This window comes from Budorcas taxicolor, chromosome 7 (genome assembly GCF_023091745.1).
Source record: "Budorcas taxicolor isolate Tak-1 chromosome 7, Takin1.1, whole genome shotgun sequence".
Classification (NCBI taxonomy): Eukaryota; Metazoa; Chordata; class Mammalia; order Artiodactyla; family Bovidae; genus Budorcas; species Budorcas taxicolor.
Genome location: NC_068916.1, coordinates 93,081,701 through 93,100,201, shown reverse-complemented (window position 1 = coordinate 93,100,201; position 18,501 = coordinate 93,081,701). Strand labels below are relative to the sequence as shown.

Sequence of the window (18,501 nt, the reverse complement as noted above, 5' to 3'; positions counted from 1 at the left end):
GCTGGTACTTCCAACCTACCTTGTTGGAAGGTAGAGAAATGCAGATTTTGACAGTATAAGGCAGGTCAGTGTCAACTGAGTGGTAAGGGCAAGAGGATGTGGGGACACTGACGTTTGGGCTAATCCTTGTACCACTGAAATCCACTACTTGTTACTTAAGTTCTCTGGACTTTATTGTTGATTCTTCAAGGTGTGATGGCTGGTGGGAAAAACAAACAAACAAACAAACACGACAACAGTTTTATTATGCTTGAGTTAATGGCACAAACTAGCATATCCCTGGCCGTCATTATTCCTGAGCCTGCAAGTTCTCATCATTCCTCTACCACTTATTCTGGCTTCCCCTCCCCCTCAGTCATCTGGTGAGTGTGTTGCTTACCTTGCACAGACATTGAGACCCTCCTTGAGACGCTGAACCATGACTGCCATTCCCTGATCAGAATGTGGTTACTTCAGCCACCTACTTAGGCTTGTTAGTAGTCATGAGAGCATCATTTCTTGACTCCTTGGTGAATCCCTTGACATACAAATATACTCCTCCCTGCTCCCCATGTGCAGTAACGACTCTAACTCCTCAGTGATAATCAGAGTGATCACCCTTACTGGTAGAGTGGCTCCTTTCTTTGCCTGCTAGACTACTGGCATGGGAATTCAAAAATAACTGGATGGTGGCAGGTATAACATTACATTTAGTAGAATTTTTCATGGTCCCCTGGTAGAGGTTGCATTCCCCAACTCACTCCACCATAGACACCAGGATCTCCACTTCCCCAGACACTGTGGGGTGTTAGCGGAATGGAAAACATAAATTCCCAGTGGATAATCACGAGCTCTGGTGAGAAGGTGGCTTCTAGTATCCTTCAGAGAGAACTCTAACCCATGGCTCCTGGATTTATGTAGTTTATCTCTTAGGGACGTGGGAACCATATAATGGCTGTTCATTTAAAGTAAATATCTAGTCTTGAAAAACAGCACCCAACATCGCTTGGTTTTATCCCAAGCTGTGTGTTTCAGAGTCCGTTCCAATGTTCCCCTATTCTGACAGCTTCTACATGTTTTGTGTATAGTAGGGGCAGTGACCCCCCAGGTCATGTGACCTGAACAGTGAGTCTAATTGTATTGTAGTCTGACTTTACTACAGAGTCTTTTCTTACCCTGTGCTCCATGCACAATGTGGTTGAAAGTCAAGCTATTGTTCACTTATAGGTCTAGCATTTTTAAACTTTAGACTGCAGTGTGAACACATGCTAAAAAGTTGCAGAAATTGCAGATGAACTACTTGATGCGCTAGGCTTAGTTGCTCAGTCATGTCCAACCCTTTGCGACACCATGGACGGTAACCCTGCAGGCTCCCCTGTCCATGGGGCTTCTCCAGGCAAGAATACTGGAGTGGGTTGCCATGCCTGCCTCTAGGGGATCTTCCCAACCCAGGGATCGAACTCAGGTCTCCCACAATACAGGCAGAGTCTTTACCATCTGAGCCACCAGGGAAGCCCAAGAATACTGTAGTTGGTAGCCTATTCCTACTCCAAACTACTTGATACATTTTCATAAAGTAAACACACCTAAATACAACCAAGATTTTTCACAATGATTCCATAATAATAATTTGTTAGTTTCATAAACAGGTAATTTTTGAGCCCCTTTATTGCCTGGATTTGAAAGAGTTCTTAGGCCTCTTCATGCCCAGAAATGCAGCACTGTATGAGTATAAGCCTGATATAACCCAGCCATAAATTTGTCCTGTCTGCTAATATAGGATTTATGAGTTCCAGTGCATTTATCAATTCTGTTCTCTTCTTTGTATTATAGTGCAATTCAACATATACGTACTTGATACATATATAAAAAAATTCCTTTTTGTCATTTTCTGTGAGGCTCATCTCACTTTCACAGCTCCACCAGCTCAAAGGATGAGGGAGCATATGCTTCTCCATATGCCCAGTGCAGCTCCTCAATGCATTTATTACCCGGAGCTCAGTGACTGAGGAATGTTTGTAATCTTTTATTTTTTTCTTATAGTGAGTCACTCTACTGTACATTTCAAAATCTGTGATAAGTGCAAAGATCCAAGAACTGAGGTACATTTCAACAAACAGCTTCCCATCTGGTAAACGAGAGGTTTTATTTATAACCAGGTATTCGGATACCACTGTATGAAATGACATTCAAATTATCTTGCCTTATTCTGTGTCTGAAAGGCCTGAGCAAAAACATAACCCTTCCTCCAGTTCATTCCCCATACTGCAGCCAGGTCAGGAATCTTGTCTGCCTTAAAATGCTTTAACAGGTCCGAAGTCTCCACCTTGGCTTCTTCATGAGCTGGCCCCTGTCTCCTTCTTCAAATTGTCTCTCAACTATCCCCTTCCTTTCCTAAACTCCATCAGACTGGATATTCCAGTTCATTCAATGTATCCTTCAAGTCAGCACTCAGCTCAAGCGAAACAGATAGGTAGGAAATGTTCAAAAACTAAGTAAATATTAATACGCAACTTACAAACAATTAGCTGCTTTTCATCTACCAAGCAAGTTTCTTGAAGCCAGCACTTGGGGTTTAGGATGGAAACAGGGACAGCCATTGGGAGGATATGCTTCAATATTTCATTCAAAGGGGCTCACCAAGTGGATTCTTCCTTTGGTACCACGTTTGGAATGACTGCGAGAACCAGACCAACCTGGGAACACCCGAAGGAATTCAGAGCTGCTGAACTGACAGATGTGCTTCCTCTGGTCTGAGAGCTAACTAACTCCCTGCTTTTCTCTTTATCGCCCATCCAGGGCACAGGTTTTCCTAGCTAATACTGCCTCACCAGTTACTGGGGAGTTTCTCTGGTTTGAGTTAATGTTATCAGAGTCTCACATGGGAAGCCTGAGCTGGTCCAAAGCTCAGGTGATTTTGTGCATCGTAAGGTTGTGAGATGTTGCAAATGCCCAGCCAAGTCAAGGGGGAGATGTTTTGAAATTTCATTTTATGTCTTTAAATGCTCTCACTTTTGTTTAAACAAGCATTTTGGCAATGCATCCTCATTTTTTTTTCTTTTTTTTTTTTAAGAGTTTGTCTATTTATGAGCAGATGAGTCAAGCAGCTAACATTTACAGAGACCTTAAACATGCTTAGTTCTTTGGTAGGAGCTTTGGGGTATAAACTAAGTGTGCCCATGAGGCTTGAATCTGAGTGGAGAGATAAAGCTTTTATTGATGAAATAATAAAGTGCTAAAATCTGTATACCCTCCTACCCGAGCTCCAAAAAGCACTGCCTTCCACAGTGGTTCTCAAACCCTGGTGTGCATCAGCATCTCGTGGAGAGGGCTTGTTAAAGCAGATTTCTGGGGCCCATTCCCAGAATTTCTCATGGGATAAGACCTGGGAAATTGCATTTTTCACAGGTTCCCAGGTGCGGCTGATATTGTTGGTCCAGGGCCCAGGCTTTGGAAAACTTTGGTCTAGACCATGTGGATGGGCCACCGCGTGGTACATTTCATCTTGAAATGATGCCACAAATCATCTCTCAGCGATTTCCTCTGTTCTGCTTTCTTCCCCCGAAAACATACATGTGGTTCTCCCAGTCAACCTTGACATTGCTCTTTCCTTCCCGCTGCCACCCTCCTTATTCCCACCATCCTTATGGCCACAGTCAGATTGAGTTTGGTCACTTCCTGCACTTTGTTGTTGTTTTTGTTGTTGTTCAGTTGATAAGTCATGTCTGACTCTTTTGCGACCGCACGGAGCCCACCAGGCTCCTCCGTCCATGGGATTTCCCAGGCAAGAATACTGGAGTGGATAAGCTGATCTGAGATGCTGTGACCTTTAGCCAATCAAAACCTTGAGACTTTAGAAGGAAAAAGTGAATAATGTTACCAGGTTTTAGTTTCTACCTCATTTCCTTATCTCCAGATTCATTGGTAAACTAATGTGGTGATTTGGGGGACCTGATTTTAATTTTCTATTCACTGCAGATGGTAGTTTCCCAAGTAGAAACTTACTTGCTTTGGAACTACTTCTGTTTGATACACTGATTACCCAGGGGACATTCGCTGGTGATCCAGTGGTTACGACTTCACCTTCCTGTGCAGCAGTTGCAGGTTTGATCCCTGGTGGAGGAGCTAAGATCCTGCATGCCTTACTGCCACAACACTGAAACGTAAAACAGAAGCAACATTGTAATAATTCAATAAAGACCTTAATAATGGTCCACGTCGGAAAAAAAATCTTAAAAAAAAACAGACCAACTGATTACCCAAGTAGATAGCAGTGTGACTCTTAAGAGTTGTTCTGATAATTGCCTGTTGATTTATGGCTTTTACATATTAAAAAATTAGATTATGGTTGATCTCTGACAGAAGTTTGAATTCCTTTCATTTTATCAGCAATCATAGTACATGGCAAATTAGCAGCTAAAACATACTGTAACATCTTTCCGTGAATAGTGAAAGAAGTTCATAGCACATAGTAGGCACTCATGTATTTGTCAAATGAACAAATAAATGTGCTCAAAAATGCATAAATCATTTTTATTTTGCTCCATGAAACTAAAACATAGTTCTGTGAAATGTAGGCATGGTTATTTTGTATCAGTTTTAAAATTGGCAGGCTACCAAATGTTAATTTGCTTTCAGCTAGTAGAGATTAAATGTAATTCCTTCCCTCAGCAACCCTGAAGTAAGCAAGCATGAAAGCATTTTCACAGTAATCTGGGAGGAATTGACATTTAAAGGAGTTAACATTACATCTGTACTTTAAAGCTATTAATTTCATAGATAAATTAACTTCATTACTTCATCTTTATCTTGCATTTTGAAAGGACTCCATCAGCTGGACGACTGACAGCCGAGGGTCAACTGAAACTGCTCTTATCCCAGCCAGGTTGTAATTGGAACCTGCTTCTGGAAACCCTACTGCATCACGATGGTCTTTTACTAAGAATCTTGCTAAAGAGCTCAAGTGAGTATTTGTAGTTTTGAGAATGTCCTGAAAAACCTCAGTCATTGTTCAAGCTGAATGGAATGTTCCTTCCTACTTGAATGTTGGCAGGGGAGTGATACCAACTGTGTTATACCAATAGTCAGTGGGGTTAGCAGCAGGAAAAATACTGAATCACTTTATAAACCTATCGGAAAGGTTTTCTTTCAGGGATAGTGTGAATGAGGGAAAACAATATTTTTATATGAAACTGTTCTATCATAACTATCATAATATAAGAGATATGTCAATATTTGGGGTTTGAAATGCCTAAGAACATATTATGGGAACACAGTTATGTGTCCAAAACAGAAGTCTCAGTTAGACCTGAGACAGAGAGATTAAGATTGTTTTTGACCCACATTAAGCACTTCAGTGGATCATGAAAAATGCTTATATAACTTATGAGCAAGCAAGTGTGGCTTGCCTCCACGTCCACTGGGGCGTGGAGAAGTAGTCGTGAGAAAACTACGAATGGAGATTGAGGAGTAATGGAGGCCCATGCTTCTCTTAATTAGACTTTCTTTTCTCCCCTGTAAGCACTATTTTAGAAGATGGTCAGCAATGTTATGCCAATCTAACATTATGTCCTACTGTTCTCCTGCTACGTCTGTAGAGTTTTCTAGCATCTTTACATACCCCTATGCATTCCTTCTGCTCTATACTACACAGATAGCCAGATTCATTTTATCAATCATTAGTTTCAGTATAGTCTTCCCTATTCAAAATATTTTTTTCTCTAGTCCCCTATCACAGGAACAAATCCCTAAGCTTTGGCCGTTCAAATATGATCCCAGACTAGTTTTATAACCCATTTCCCCACTGTTCCCTTGTGTGTGCACGTGCACACACACTCACACGTATTCCAGCCATTGTCCACAAAACCCCATGTGCATGCTTCTTCTAGGCTTCCCTGGTGGTTCTGGTAAGGAATCTGCCTGCCGTGCAAGAGACCACCTGCAATGCAGGAGGTGCAGGTTGGATCCCTGGTTCTGGAAGGTCCCCTGGAGAAGGGAATGGCAGCTCACTCCAATATTCTTGCCTGGAGAATCCCATGGACAGAGGAGCCTGGAGGGCTACAGTCCATGGGATCGCAAGAGTCTGGCATGACTTAGTGACTAAATGACCACCACCACCACGTGTTCCTTCCACACTTTGCTCACCCATTTTTCCAGCTTGAAAGACCCACCTAGCCTCCACCAGTGGACAAGGGTGCTAAGTGGTGGGTAACCTGGGATTCTGCTAAGCTCTGGATCTCTGAACACTGTCTCGCACTGATCTCTCCCTCCCTTGAACTTCCCAGCGTCTGTTATGGTGGCTACTGCTCGTCACTTAGTCTGCCTTACATTGTTATTATATGTGTATGTTAATAAAGCAAAAGCTACCAGGCCCTCCCGGCCTGTTGTATACAAAACGAGGTTCACAGCACCCCCTTCCAGACTGTTCCAGTCATTTCTGGAGTATTTGCTTTCTCAGATTTGCCCACAACCAGTTCCCCATAGTTTTCTCTTCTGCTCGCCTTGAGGTTTGTTCCCCAAAAACCACATAGGGGAGGTGCCCTACTGCTGAGCCCTCTGCTTCTCTCCTGGTGCTCCCAAATCCAGAAATCTTGTGGTGCCAAAGGGCACTGTGAGTCCTCCAGCCTCACCATGTTTCAAGCAGAGGTTTGGAGATTACCTCTCCTCCAACCTTGAATCTGACTTTACTCTCTGAGCCCCTGAGCAGTTCTATGTGGGCCTTAAGTCTCACAAAGTTCAACGGAAAGCAGGATCTTTAGCTTCAATATCTTGAACTCCACTCTCCTAAAGGGAAAACAGGTGCTAGGGGAATTAATTGGTCAAATAGCCAACATATATTGTTCACTTGTTGGCTGTCAGGCACTCTGCAAGGCACCTCACATTTACTATCTAATTTGACTCTTAAAACCCTATAAAGTAAGTATAATTATTTTCATCATGTTAAAAATAGCATTAGAGTTTAAGATACTGTTATTTGCCAAGAGACACATGTAGCTGAGAAATGGTGGGTAACCTGGGATTCTGAACCCAACCCGGCACTTTCTTTCCCCTACAATGCTATACAAATATTCTTGTGGATTAAATCCTAGAGTGGGCCACGGGTATCTGGAAGAACTGTAGTCTGTCCAGTCTCCCGTTGAATCAAGCAGGACACCCCAGTGCACATGCATGTAACTGCTTTTGCCAGCCAGGTAGTCAGTGGTGATCACAGATTTTTATTTTTATATTTTCCTCAAGATAGCATGGTGCTTTTTATGGAAAAAGTGCAGTGATTGCTCAGCGATCAGTTGGGATATAAAATGGAGTTTCATTTAAACTTTATAACCTGAACTCTCAGGTGAGGTGCCTGCTCAACATGGACAGTATCTGACATGGCTGGAGAGCTACTCTAATGTTAGTGTGATCGTTGAGGCTCATGAACATGGTCCTAGAAGAGAAATAGTGTCCTTTTCTATTAAAAGGTCATATAGTTTAGCCTAGAAAAACAATTGTGATGAAGCACTGGGCTATTCTAACACAGCCACTAAGTACAGGGATAGCAATTGTGGTTAAATGAATAACCAAGTTTTCTAGCAAAAGAGTTCTACATTTATATTACATCTACCTTTTGTATATATCACATGATGTTGATTTTGAGGGACTTAAAAGTTATCAAAATGGTACCGTACTGTAGCTCCTTCAGTTCTGGTTCTTATGGAGTGCAGAAGTATATTTACCCAGCCTGCTAAAATATCTTACCAGTTTTTGCAAAGGTTGTTATGTTTGATTTTAGCTGCTTTGGTATTGTCTTGTATTAATTGTATTAGCTACTTCATTAGCGTAAGGATGAAGTGACAGAATTTACTGATCAGTTGATTGACTGACTTATTAAACTCCATTAGAAACCGTGTCACTTTAACTTAGAAACAATATGCTCAGGGAATCTTATTAACTAGACTAAAGTCAAAATTATTATGTACCTAAAAATACATATGTAATATTTTTTCAGAGATTTTTCTCTTCATTCAATACCCTTTGGTAATTTAGAAGTTAGATCACATCTTTAGGAAAGCAAAATTTTAGAGTGAAATGTTCTGATTAGGTGTTTCAAGCAGCATAACTATTGGCCTGTTTATGGGAGACTTTTCTTTATGAATAGTCCCTTTTTAGTCTAATTGATAAAATTTCACTCTTGTTAAATTGGCTCAGGAATAAGAATGGAGATTATAAATACACATTTTTATTGTATGTATTTTAAAAACAAGGTCCTCTTCATCCAATAAGCAATCATTAAATTCTGTTAGGTAAAGTACTTTTTTTTGATAGACACCGTATATTATAAACATTAAAATATAAGGGGTTTATGCCTGTAGCTTTAGATCTTGCTCTATGAAAATGAGCAAGTGGTGGATGTGACAGGTGATGGAAGTAAAGTCCGATGCTGTAAATAACAATATTGCCTTCCTAGGCAACCTGGAATGTGAGGTCCATGAATCAGGGTAAACTGGAAGTGGTCAAACAGGAGATGGCAAGAGGGAACATCGACATTTTAGGAATCAGTGAACTACAGTGGACTGGAATGGGCAAATTTAATTCAGAACCATTGATCTCCTACTGTGCACAAGAATCCCTTAGAAGAAATGGAATAGCCCTCACAGTCAACAGAAGAGTCCAAAACACAGTACTTGGGGGCAATACTAAAAATGACAAAATGATCTCTGTTTGTTTCCAATGCAAACCATTCATATAACAGTAATTCAAGTCTATGCCCAAACCACTAATGCTGAAAAGCTGAAGTTGAACAGTTCTATGAAGACCTATAAGACCTTCTAGAACTAACACCCAAAAAAGATGTCCTTTTAATCAGAGGTGACTTGAATGAAAAAGTAGGAAATCAAAAGTAGAGAAAACCACTAGATGATTCAGGTATGACCCAAATCAAATCCCTTATGATTGTACAGTGGAAATGACAAATAGATTCAAGGGATTAGATCTGATAGACAGAGTGCCTGAAGAACAATGGACCGAGGTTCATAACATTGTACAGGAAGCAGTGATCAAAACAATCAACAAGAAGAAATGCAAAAAGGCAAAATGATTGTCTGATGAAGCCTTTCAAACAGCTGAGAAAAGAAGAGAAGCGAAAGGTAAAGGAGAAAAGGAAAGATATAACCATCTGAATGCAGAGTTCCAAAGACTAGCAAGGAGAAATAAGAAAGTCTTCCTAACTGATCAGTGCAAAGAAATAGAGGAAAATAATAGAATGGGAAAGACTAGAGATTTCTTCAAGATATTTAGATAGCAAGTGAACATTTCATGCAAAGATGGGCATGAATGCTGTGGACCTAACAAAAGGAAAAAATATTAAGAAAAGGTGGCAAGAATACACAGAAGAACTATACAAAAAAGATCTTCATGACCCAGATAACCACAATGGTGTGATCAGTCACTAGAGCCAGACATGCTGGAATGCTAAGTAAAGTGAGCCATAGAAAGCATCACTATGAACAAAGCTGGTGGAGGTGATGGAATTGCAGCTGAGCTATTTCAGATCCTAAAAGATGATGCTGTGAAAGTGCTGCACTCAATATGCCAGCACATTTGGAAAACTCAGCAGTGGCCACAGGACTGGAAAGGTCAGTTTTCATTCCAATCCCAAAAAAAGGCAATGCCAAAAATGTTCAAACTACCACACAATTGCAATCATCTCACACACTAGTAAAGTAATGCTCAAAATTCTCCAAGCTAGGCTTCAACAGTATGTGAACCAAGAACTTCTAGCTGATCAAGCTGGATTTAGAAGAGGCAGAGGAACCAGAGATCAAATTGCCAGCATCCACTGGATCATTGAAAAAAACAAGAGAGTTCCAGAAAAACATCTACTTCAGCTTTATTGACTATGCTAAAGCCTTTGTCTGTGTGGATCACAACAAACTGTGGAAAAATTCTTCAAGATATGGAAATACCAGACCTTCTGACCTTCCTTCTGAGAAATCTATATGCAGGTCAAGAGGCAACAGTTAGAACTGGACATGGAACTACAGACTGGTTCCAAATTGGGAAAGGAGTACATCAGGCTATATATTGTCACCCTGTTTGTTTAACTTATATGCAGGGTACAGCATGCGAAAGGCCTGGCTGGATGAAACAAAAGCTGGAATCAAGATAGCCGGGAGAAATATCAATAACCTCATATATGCAGATGACACCACCCTAATGGAAGAAAGTGAAGAGGAACTAAAAACCCTCTTGATGAAAGTGAAAGAGGAGTGTGAAAAAGTTGATTTAAAATTCAACATTCAGAAAGCTAAAACTATGGTTATCTGTCTCATCACTTCATGGCAAATTGATGGGGAAACAATGGAAGCAGTGACATACTTTATTTTCTTGGGTTCCAAAATTACTGCAGATGGTAGCTGCAGCCATGAAACTTAAAGATGCTTGCTCCTTGGAAGATAAGCTATGACCTACCTAGACAGCATATTAGAAAGCAGAGTCATTACTTTGAAACAAGGTCTGTATAGTCAAAGCTATGGTTTTTCCAGTAGTCATGTATGGATGTGAGTTGGATTATAAAAAATGCTGAGCACCAAAGAATTGATGCTTTTGTACTGCGGTGTTAGAGAAGACTCTTGAGAGTCCCTTGGACAGCAAGGAGATCAAACCAGTCCATCCTAAAGGAAATCAGTTTTGAATATTCATTGGGAAGACTGATGCTGAAGCTGAAACTCCAATACTTTGGCCACCTGATGGGAAGAGCTGACTTGTTGAAAAGGCCCTGATGCTGGGAAAGATTGAAGATGGGAGGAGGAGGGGACAACAGAGGATGAGATGGTTGGATGGCATCACCAACTCAATGCACTTGAGTTTGAGCAAGCCCCGGGAGTTAGTGATGGACAGGGAAGCATGGTGTGCTGCAGTCAATGGGGTCACAAAGAGTCGAACACAGCGGAACCACTGAACTGAACTGTGAAAATGATTTATCAGAATTTCTATTATTTTAAAAAGAATTGGCGGAGTATATACAGAAATAACTTTTTTAAAATATAAATTTATTTATTTTAATTGGAGGCTAATTACTTTACAATATTGTGTTGGTTTTGCCATGCATCAACATTAATCCACCACAGGTGTACATGTGGTCCCCCTGCTGAAGCCCACTTCCATCTCCCTCCCCATGCCATCCCTCAAGGGCGAGAAATAACTTTTTTGTAATATGAGATACGACTCACTGAGTGTCAGAAAATAGCTAAATTTAATAACTAAAATAGTAACCTTTTAATTTATAATATGTGCTTCATAGGCTGCAAGCTTCTAGGAAGCTTGGCTAAGGTTCAGTGGATTTGAGAAGGTAATGTGTGTTAGTTTTATTTTTAAGATGGGGTATTCTAAATGTGAAGGAAGAAACCTCTCAACTACTAATGTTTACAGAAGATTTTAAATTTATAAGACATTATTTTGGATTATTGATGTTAAAACCCCAAGGCAGTTGTTTTGGCATTACGTCACTGAGGCCACATGGCCTTAACTAGTGTCTGACTTGTGACATCAAAGGAACAAATATCTGGCAATTTCCCAGTTGTTAGCAGTTGGCCTTTTCCTGCTAGTGACATTTGAATGAAGTGTGACTAACCCTCTTTGCTTTGCCCATTGCCCCAAGAATGATCCTCAGTGAAATTTCTTGGCTTCTGGTGATTTTCAGTTGTAATATAACAACCACAACAAACGAGCAAATACATAATTTTTAACATGTTCCAGACATTGCCTCTAAGTACTTTAAATGTGTTCAATCACTGAACCCTCAAAACAGCTCTGTGTGGCAGGTACAATTATCATCTCCATTTTATAGAGGCAGAAAGTGAGACAGAGATATCAAGTTGTGTGTCCAAGTCACACATCTTGTAATTGGCAAAGCAGGATTTGAGGCAAAGCTGATGTTCGGAGACTGCGCTTTCACCCGCTGCACTGCAGGGCATCACGGCAGAGCCACAGAAAGCTCACAAAATTGCAGAGAGGCCCAGTTCATGAAAGCTATCAGGAACCTCTGTGGTGGATAATGTTGGTAGTACATTCTGTACTTTTCAACCATGTAACACAGTGCCTAAAGGGAATCAAGAAACAGATCTACAGAAAATTCTAGATAAATCCCTGCTACCACTACAAAGGGTTGGTTACCTTAAAATGAATGAAAGTGTCGGTCGCTCAATCGTTTTCTACTCTTTGTGACTCCATGGAGTGCAGTCCATGACTACTGCCAGACTCCTCTGTCCATGGAATTATCAAGGCAGAAATACAGGGGTGTGTACACAGAAGCACTGTACAAAAGTGATCTTCATGACCCAGATAACCATGATGGTGTGATCACTCACCTAGAGTCAGACATCCTGGAATGTGAAGTTAAGTGAGCCTTAGGAAGCATCACTACGAACAAAGCTAGTGAAGGTGATAGAATTCCAGATGAGCTATTTCAGATCCTAAAAGATGATGCTGTGAAAGTGCTGCACTCCATATGCCAGCATTTGGAAGACTCAGCAGTGGCCACAGGACTGGAAAAGGTCAGTTTTCATTCCAATCCCAAAGGAAGGCAGTGCCAAAGAATGTTCAAACTACCGCACAATTGCACTCATCTCACACGCTGGCAAAGTAATGCTCAAAATTCTCCAAACCAGGCTTCAAAAATACGTGAGCTGTGAACTTCCAGATGTTTAAGGTGGATTTAGAAACGTCAGAGGAACCAGAGATCAAATTGCCACCATCCACTGGATCATCAAAAAAGCAAGAGAATTCCACAAAAGCATCTACTTCTGCTTTGATGACTGCACCAAAGCCTTTGACTGTGTGGATCACAACAAACTGTGGGAAATTTTTCAAGAGCTGGGAATACCAGAACACCTAACCTGCCTTTTGAGAAATCTTTATGCAGGTCCAGAAGAAACAGTTAGAACTAGACATGGAACAACAGACTAGTTCCAAATTGGGAAAGGAGTACGTCAAGGCTGTATATTGTCACCCTGCTTATTTAACTTCTATGCAGAGTAGATCATGAGAAACGCTGGACTGGAAGAAGCACAAGCTGGAATCAAGATTGCCGGGAGAAGTATCAATCACCTCAGATATGCAGATGACACCACCCTTATGGCAGAAAGTGAAAAGGAACTAAAGAGCCTCTTGATGAAAGTGAAAGAGGAGCATGAAAAAGTTGTCTTAAAACTCAACATTCAGAAAACGAAGATCATGGCATCTGGTCCCATCACTTCACGGGAAATAGATGGGGAAACAGTGGAAACAGTGAAAGTTTATTTTCATGGGCTCCAAAATCACTGCAGATGGGGACTGCCCCCATGAAATTAAAAGACGCTTGCTCCTTGGAAGAAAAGCTATGAACAACACGTAGACAGCATATTAAAAACCAGAGACATTACTTTGTCAACAAAGGTCTGTCTAGTCAAAGCTATGGTTTTTCTAGTAGTCATGTATGAATGTAAGAGTTGGAGTATAAAGAAAGCTGAGCACCGAAGAACTGATGCTTTTAAACTGTGGTGTTGGAGAACTCTTGAGAGTCCCTTGGACAGCAAGGAGATGAAGCAGTCTACCCTAAGGGAAATCAGTCTTGAATTTTCATTGGAAGTTGAAGCTGAAACTCCAATACTTTAGATGTTGAAGCTGAAACTTCAATACTTTGGCCACCTGATGTGAGGAACTGACTCATTGGATTAGACACTGATGCTGGGAAAGATTGATGGCAGGAGGAGAAGAGGAAGATAAAGTATGAGATGGTTGGATGGCATTACCAATTTGATGTACATGAGTTGAGCAAGCTCCCGGAGTTGGTGATGGACAGGGAAGCCTGGCATGTTACAGTCCATGGGTTGCAAAGAGTCAGATACGCTGAGCAACTGAACTGGGCCATTCTCTTCTCCTGGGGGTCTTCTCAACCTAGAAATCAAACGAAGGTCTGCTGCAGTGCAGGTGGGTTCTTTACCATCTGAGCCACCTGGGAAGCCAGATCAACTCAAATTCTCTATATTCTTGGTCTTTTGGATAATAAGGAATATTATGGCAGAGGCTTTGTGTTTTATTGTACAGCATGTGTGTGTGTGTGTGTGTGTGGTTTCACTTTATGTGTGACTAAAATGCCATTTTATAGCTGTCGTCGAAAGAAGTAACCAAAACTAAAATGCTCCCTCTTGGTACCCTTAGCACTCCTAACTTCAATGTCCTTGGCTACTTTTGCTAGTGACAATGTCTGTATTCTCACTTTTTCTTTTTTTTTTTCTTATTTTATTTTTAATATAAATTTATTTATTTTAATTGGAGGCTAATTACTTTACAATATTGTATTGGTTTTGCCATACATCAACATGAATCCGCCACGAGTATACATGTGTTCCCCATCCTGAACCCCCATCCCACCTCCCTCCCCGTACCATCCCTTTGGGTCATCCCAGTGCACCAGCCTCGAACATCCTGTATCATACATTGAACCTGGACTGGCGATTCGTTTCATATATGATATTATATATGTTTCAATGCCATTCTCCGAAATCATCCCACCCTCACCCTGTCCCAGAGTCCGAAAGACTGTCCTATACATCTGTGTCTCTTTTGCTGTCTCGCATACAGGGCTATCATTACCATCTTTCTAAATTCCATATATATGTGTTAGTATACTGTATTGATGTTTTCCTTTTTGGCTTACTTCACTCTGTATAATAGGCTCCAGTTTCATCCACCTCATTAGAACTGATTCAAATGTATTCTTTTTAATGGCTGAGTAATACTCCATTATGTATATGTACCACAGCTTTCTTATCCATTCATCTGCTGATGGACATCTAGGTTGCTTCCATGTCCTGTCTATTATAAACAGTGCCGTGAAGAACATTGGGGTACACGTGTCTCTTTCATTTCTGGTTTCCTTGGTGTGTGTGCCCAGCAGTGGGATTGCTGGGTCATAAGGCAGTTCTATTTCCAGTTTTTTAAGGTATCTCCTCACTGTTCTCCATAGTCGTTGTATTAGTTTGCATTCCCACCAACAGTGTAAGAGGGTTCCCTTTACTCCACACCATCTCCAGCATTTATTGCTTGTAGACTTTTGGATCACAGCCATTCTGACTGGCATGAAGACTGGCATGAAATGGTACCTCATTGTGGTTTTGATTTGCATTTCTCTGATAATGAGTGATGTTGAGCATCTTTTCATGTGTTTGTTAGCCATCTGTATGTCTTCTTTGGAGAAATGTCTGTTTAGTTCTTTGGCCCATTTTTTTGATTGGGTCATTTATTTTTCTGGAATTGAGCTGCAGGTGTTACTTGTATATTTTTGAGATTAGTTGTTGGTCAGTTGCTTCATTTGCTATTATTTTCTCCCATTCTGAAGGCTGTCTTTTCACCTTGCTTATAGTTTCCTTTGTTGTGCAGAAGCTTTTAATTTTGATTAGGTCCCATTTGTTTATTTTTGCTTTTATTTCCAGTATTCTGGGAGGTGGATCATAGAGGATCCTGCTGTGATTTATGTCGGAGAGTGTTTTGCCTATGTTCTCCTCTAGGAGTTTTATAGTTTCTGGTCTTACGTTTAGATCTTTAATCCATTTTGAGTTTATTTTTGTGTATGGTGTTAGAAAGTGTTCTAGTTTCATTCTTTTACAAGTGGTTGACCAGTTTTCCCAGCACCACTTGTTAAAGAGATTGTCTTTTCTCCATTGTATATTCTTGCCTCCTTTGTCAAAGATAAGGTGTCCATAGGTGTGTGGATTTATCTCTGGGCTTTCTATTTTGTTCCATTGATCTATATTTCTGTCTTTTTCAATATTTTTTTTCTGTCCTTGATTTGTACCATATTCTTACTTAGAACAGTGGAGTTATATTTGTATTTTTTGCCTTAGTCTTTCCAACCAAGCCTCCTGTCCACCAATGATGACAGACTAGCCTAGAATATCAGTGGTCTCTATAGAATTATTCAGGTCCCAGAGACAGTTATCATCTAGGGTCTGTGCTGAGTCTGCATGACGGTAGGGTGACTGTAGGGCATGATAATGTAAAGCAAGGCTTCTGAACTTTGCAGTGCGGGTAGGTGTTTAAAACTGCAGGTTTTCATTTTAGGTCTTGTTGAGGGTGCGGGGTACCTGAAATTCTGCTTTTCTAACAAGTTGCCAGGTAATGCTGCGCTTGATACTGCTGGTGGCTGGACCACCTTTTGAGAAGCAACACCATCATATAAGGTTTCTATTGCTACAGTTGGCAAAAAATTTGGGTATGTGATTTATCTTTCCAATGTATTATGTTTTTAAAGAGACATAATTTACTTAAGATTATTTATAATCCATTTTATCAGAACGTTCACAGTAGTCACAAAGCTTCTTCTTATTTGAATACAGGTCTGATTATGTCACTTTCCTGCTAAAAACCTTTAGTTACTGCCCACTAATTATAGAGGTGTTTGTAAATGATGTTGCTGCTGCTGCTGCTAAGTCACTTCAGTTCAATTTAGTTCAGTTCATTCGCTCAGTCATGTCCGACTCTTTGCTACCCCATGCATCACAGCATGCCAGGCCTCCCTGTCCATCACCAACTCCCGGAGTTCACTCAAACTTAAGTCCATCGAGTCAGTGATGCCATCCAGCCATCTCATCCTCCGTCGTCCCCTTTTCCTCCTGCCCCCAATCCCTCCCAGCATCAGAGTCTTTTCCAATGAGTCAACTCTTCGCATGAGGTGGCCAAAGTACTGGAGTTTCAGCTTTAGCATCATTCCTTCCAAAGAACACCCAGGGCTGATCTCCTTTAGAAGGGACTGGTTGGATCTCCTTGTACTGCAAGGGACTCTCAAGAGCCTTGTCCAACACCACAGTTCAAAAGCATCAATTCTTCGGCTCTCAGCTTTCTTCACAGTCCAACTCTCACATCCATACATGACCACTGCAAAAACCATAGCCTTGACTAGACGGGCCTTTGTTGGCAAAGTAATGTCTCTGCTTTTGAATATACTATCTAGGTTGGTCATAACTTTCTTTCCTAGGAGCAAGCATCTTTTAATTTCGTGGCTGTAGTCACCATCTGCAGTGATTTTGGAGCCCCCCAAAATAAAGTCTGACACTGTTTCCACTGTTTCCCCATCTATTTCCCATGAAGTGATGGGACCAGATGCCATGATCTTCGTTTTCTGAATGTTGAGCTTTAAGCCAACCTTTTCACTCTCCTCTTTCACTTTCATCCAGAGGCTTTTTAGTTCCTCTTCACTTTCTGCCATAAGCGTGGTGTTATCTGCATATCTGAAGTTATTGATATTTGTCCCGGCAATCTTGATTCCAGTTTGTGCTTCTTCCAGCCCAGTGTTTCTCGTGATGTACTCTGCATATAAGTTAAATAAGTAGGGTGACAATATACAGCCTTGACATACTCCTTTTCCTATTTGGAACCAGTCTGTTGTTCCATGTCCAGTTCTAACTGTTGCTTACTGACCTGCATATAGGTTTCTCAAGAGGCAGGTCACGTGGTCTGGTATTCCCATCTCTCTCAGAATTTTCCACAGTTTATTGTGATCCACACAGTCAAAGGCTTTGGCATAGTCAATAAAGCCGAAGTAGATGATTTTCTGGAACTCTCTTGCTTTTTCGGTGATGCAGCAGACGTTGGCAATTTGATCTCTGGTTCCTCTGCCTTTTCTAAAACCAGCTTGAACATCAGGGAGTTCACAGTTCACATATTACTGAAGCCTGGCTTGGAAAATTTTGAGGATTACTAGCGTGTGAGATGAGTGCAATTATGCGGTAGTTTGAGCATTCTTTGGCATTGCCTTTCTTTGGGATTGGAATGAAAACTGACCTGTTCCAGTCATGTCCAACTCTGTGCTACCCCATAGACGGCAGCCCACCAGGCTCCCCCGTCCCTGGGATTCTCCAGGCAAGAACACTGGAGTGGGTTGCCATTTCCTTCTCCAATGCATGAAAGTGAAAAGTGAAAGTGAAAGTCGTGTCCATAAATGATGTTGTATAGTCCTAAATTGTGTCTGACTCTTTGGTGACCCCTTGGGCTGTAGCGCACCAGGCTCCTGTGTCCATAGGGTTTTCCAGGCAGGAATCCTGGTATGGGTTGCCATTTCCTTTTCTAGGGTGTCTTCCCAACCCAGGGATCAAACCCGTGTCTCCTGCATCTCCTGCATTGCAGGTGGACTGTTTAACCCTGAGCCACCAGGGAAGACTGCTTATAGAGTATGGACCCTAATCCTTTGGACACAAGCAGTGTCCTTTGTGCTCTGGAGATGATTGACTTGCCCAGCATCTTGTCCTGCTCTTCACCCGTTTAACATGCATATTCTGGTCTAGGTTGCACATCTTAGATTTGTGTATTTATAACAGCAATGTCCCTTAGAAATATCTTGAGGAAAGAGGCAGCTGCTCCCACACAAGTGACCTTTCAGTGGCCCATATTCCAAGTTCTTTCCTGCTACTAAACCTTTGAAATATTATTTTTGTGTGCCTAGAATCTTCTCCTTTTTCATTTTCCTGTAACTGATAATCACCTTTTTGCTTCAATATCATGACATTT

General features: G+C 41.1%; 1 protein-coding gene across 1 annotated transcript in view; it reads left to right on the top strand.

Annotated features, from left to right (window-relative positions):
- KIAA0825 (KIAA0825 ortholog) overlaps nucleotides 1-18,501 on the top strand; it is a 395,975-nt gene that overhangs the window by 129,584 nt on the left and 247,890 nt on the right. The window contains exon 13 of the mRNA XM_052644057.1: nucleotides 4,803-4,942. Within this exon, the coding sequence (XP_052500017.1) occupies nucleotides 4,803-4,942 (140 nt within the window). The remainder of the gene's footprint in view (nucleotides 1-4,802; nucleotides 4,943-18,501) is intronic.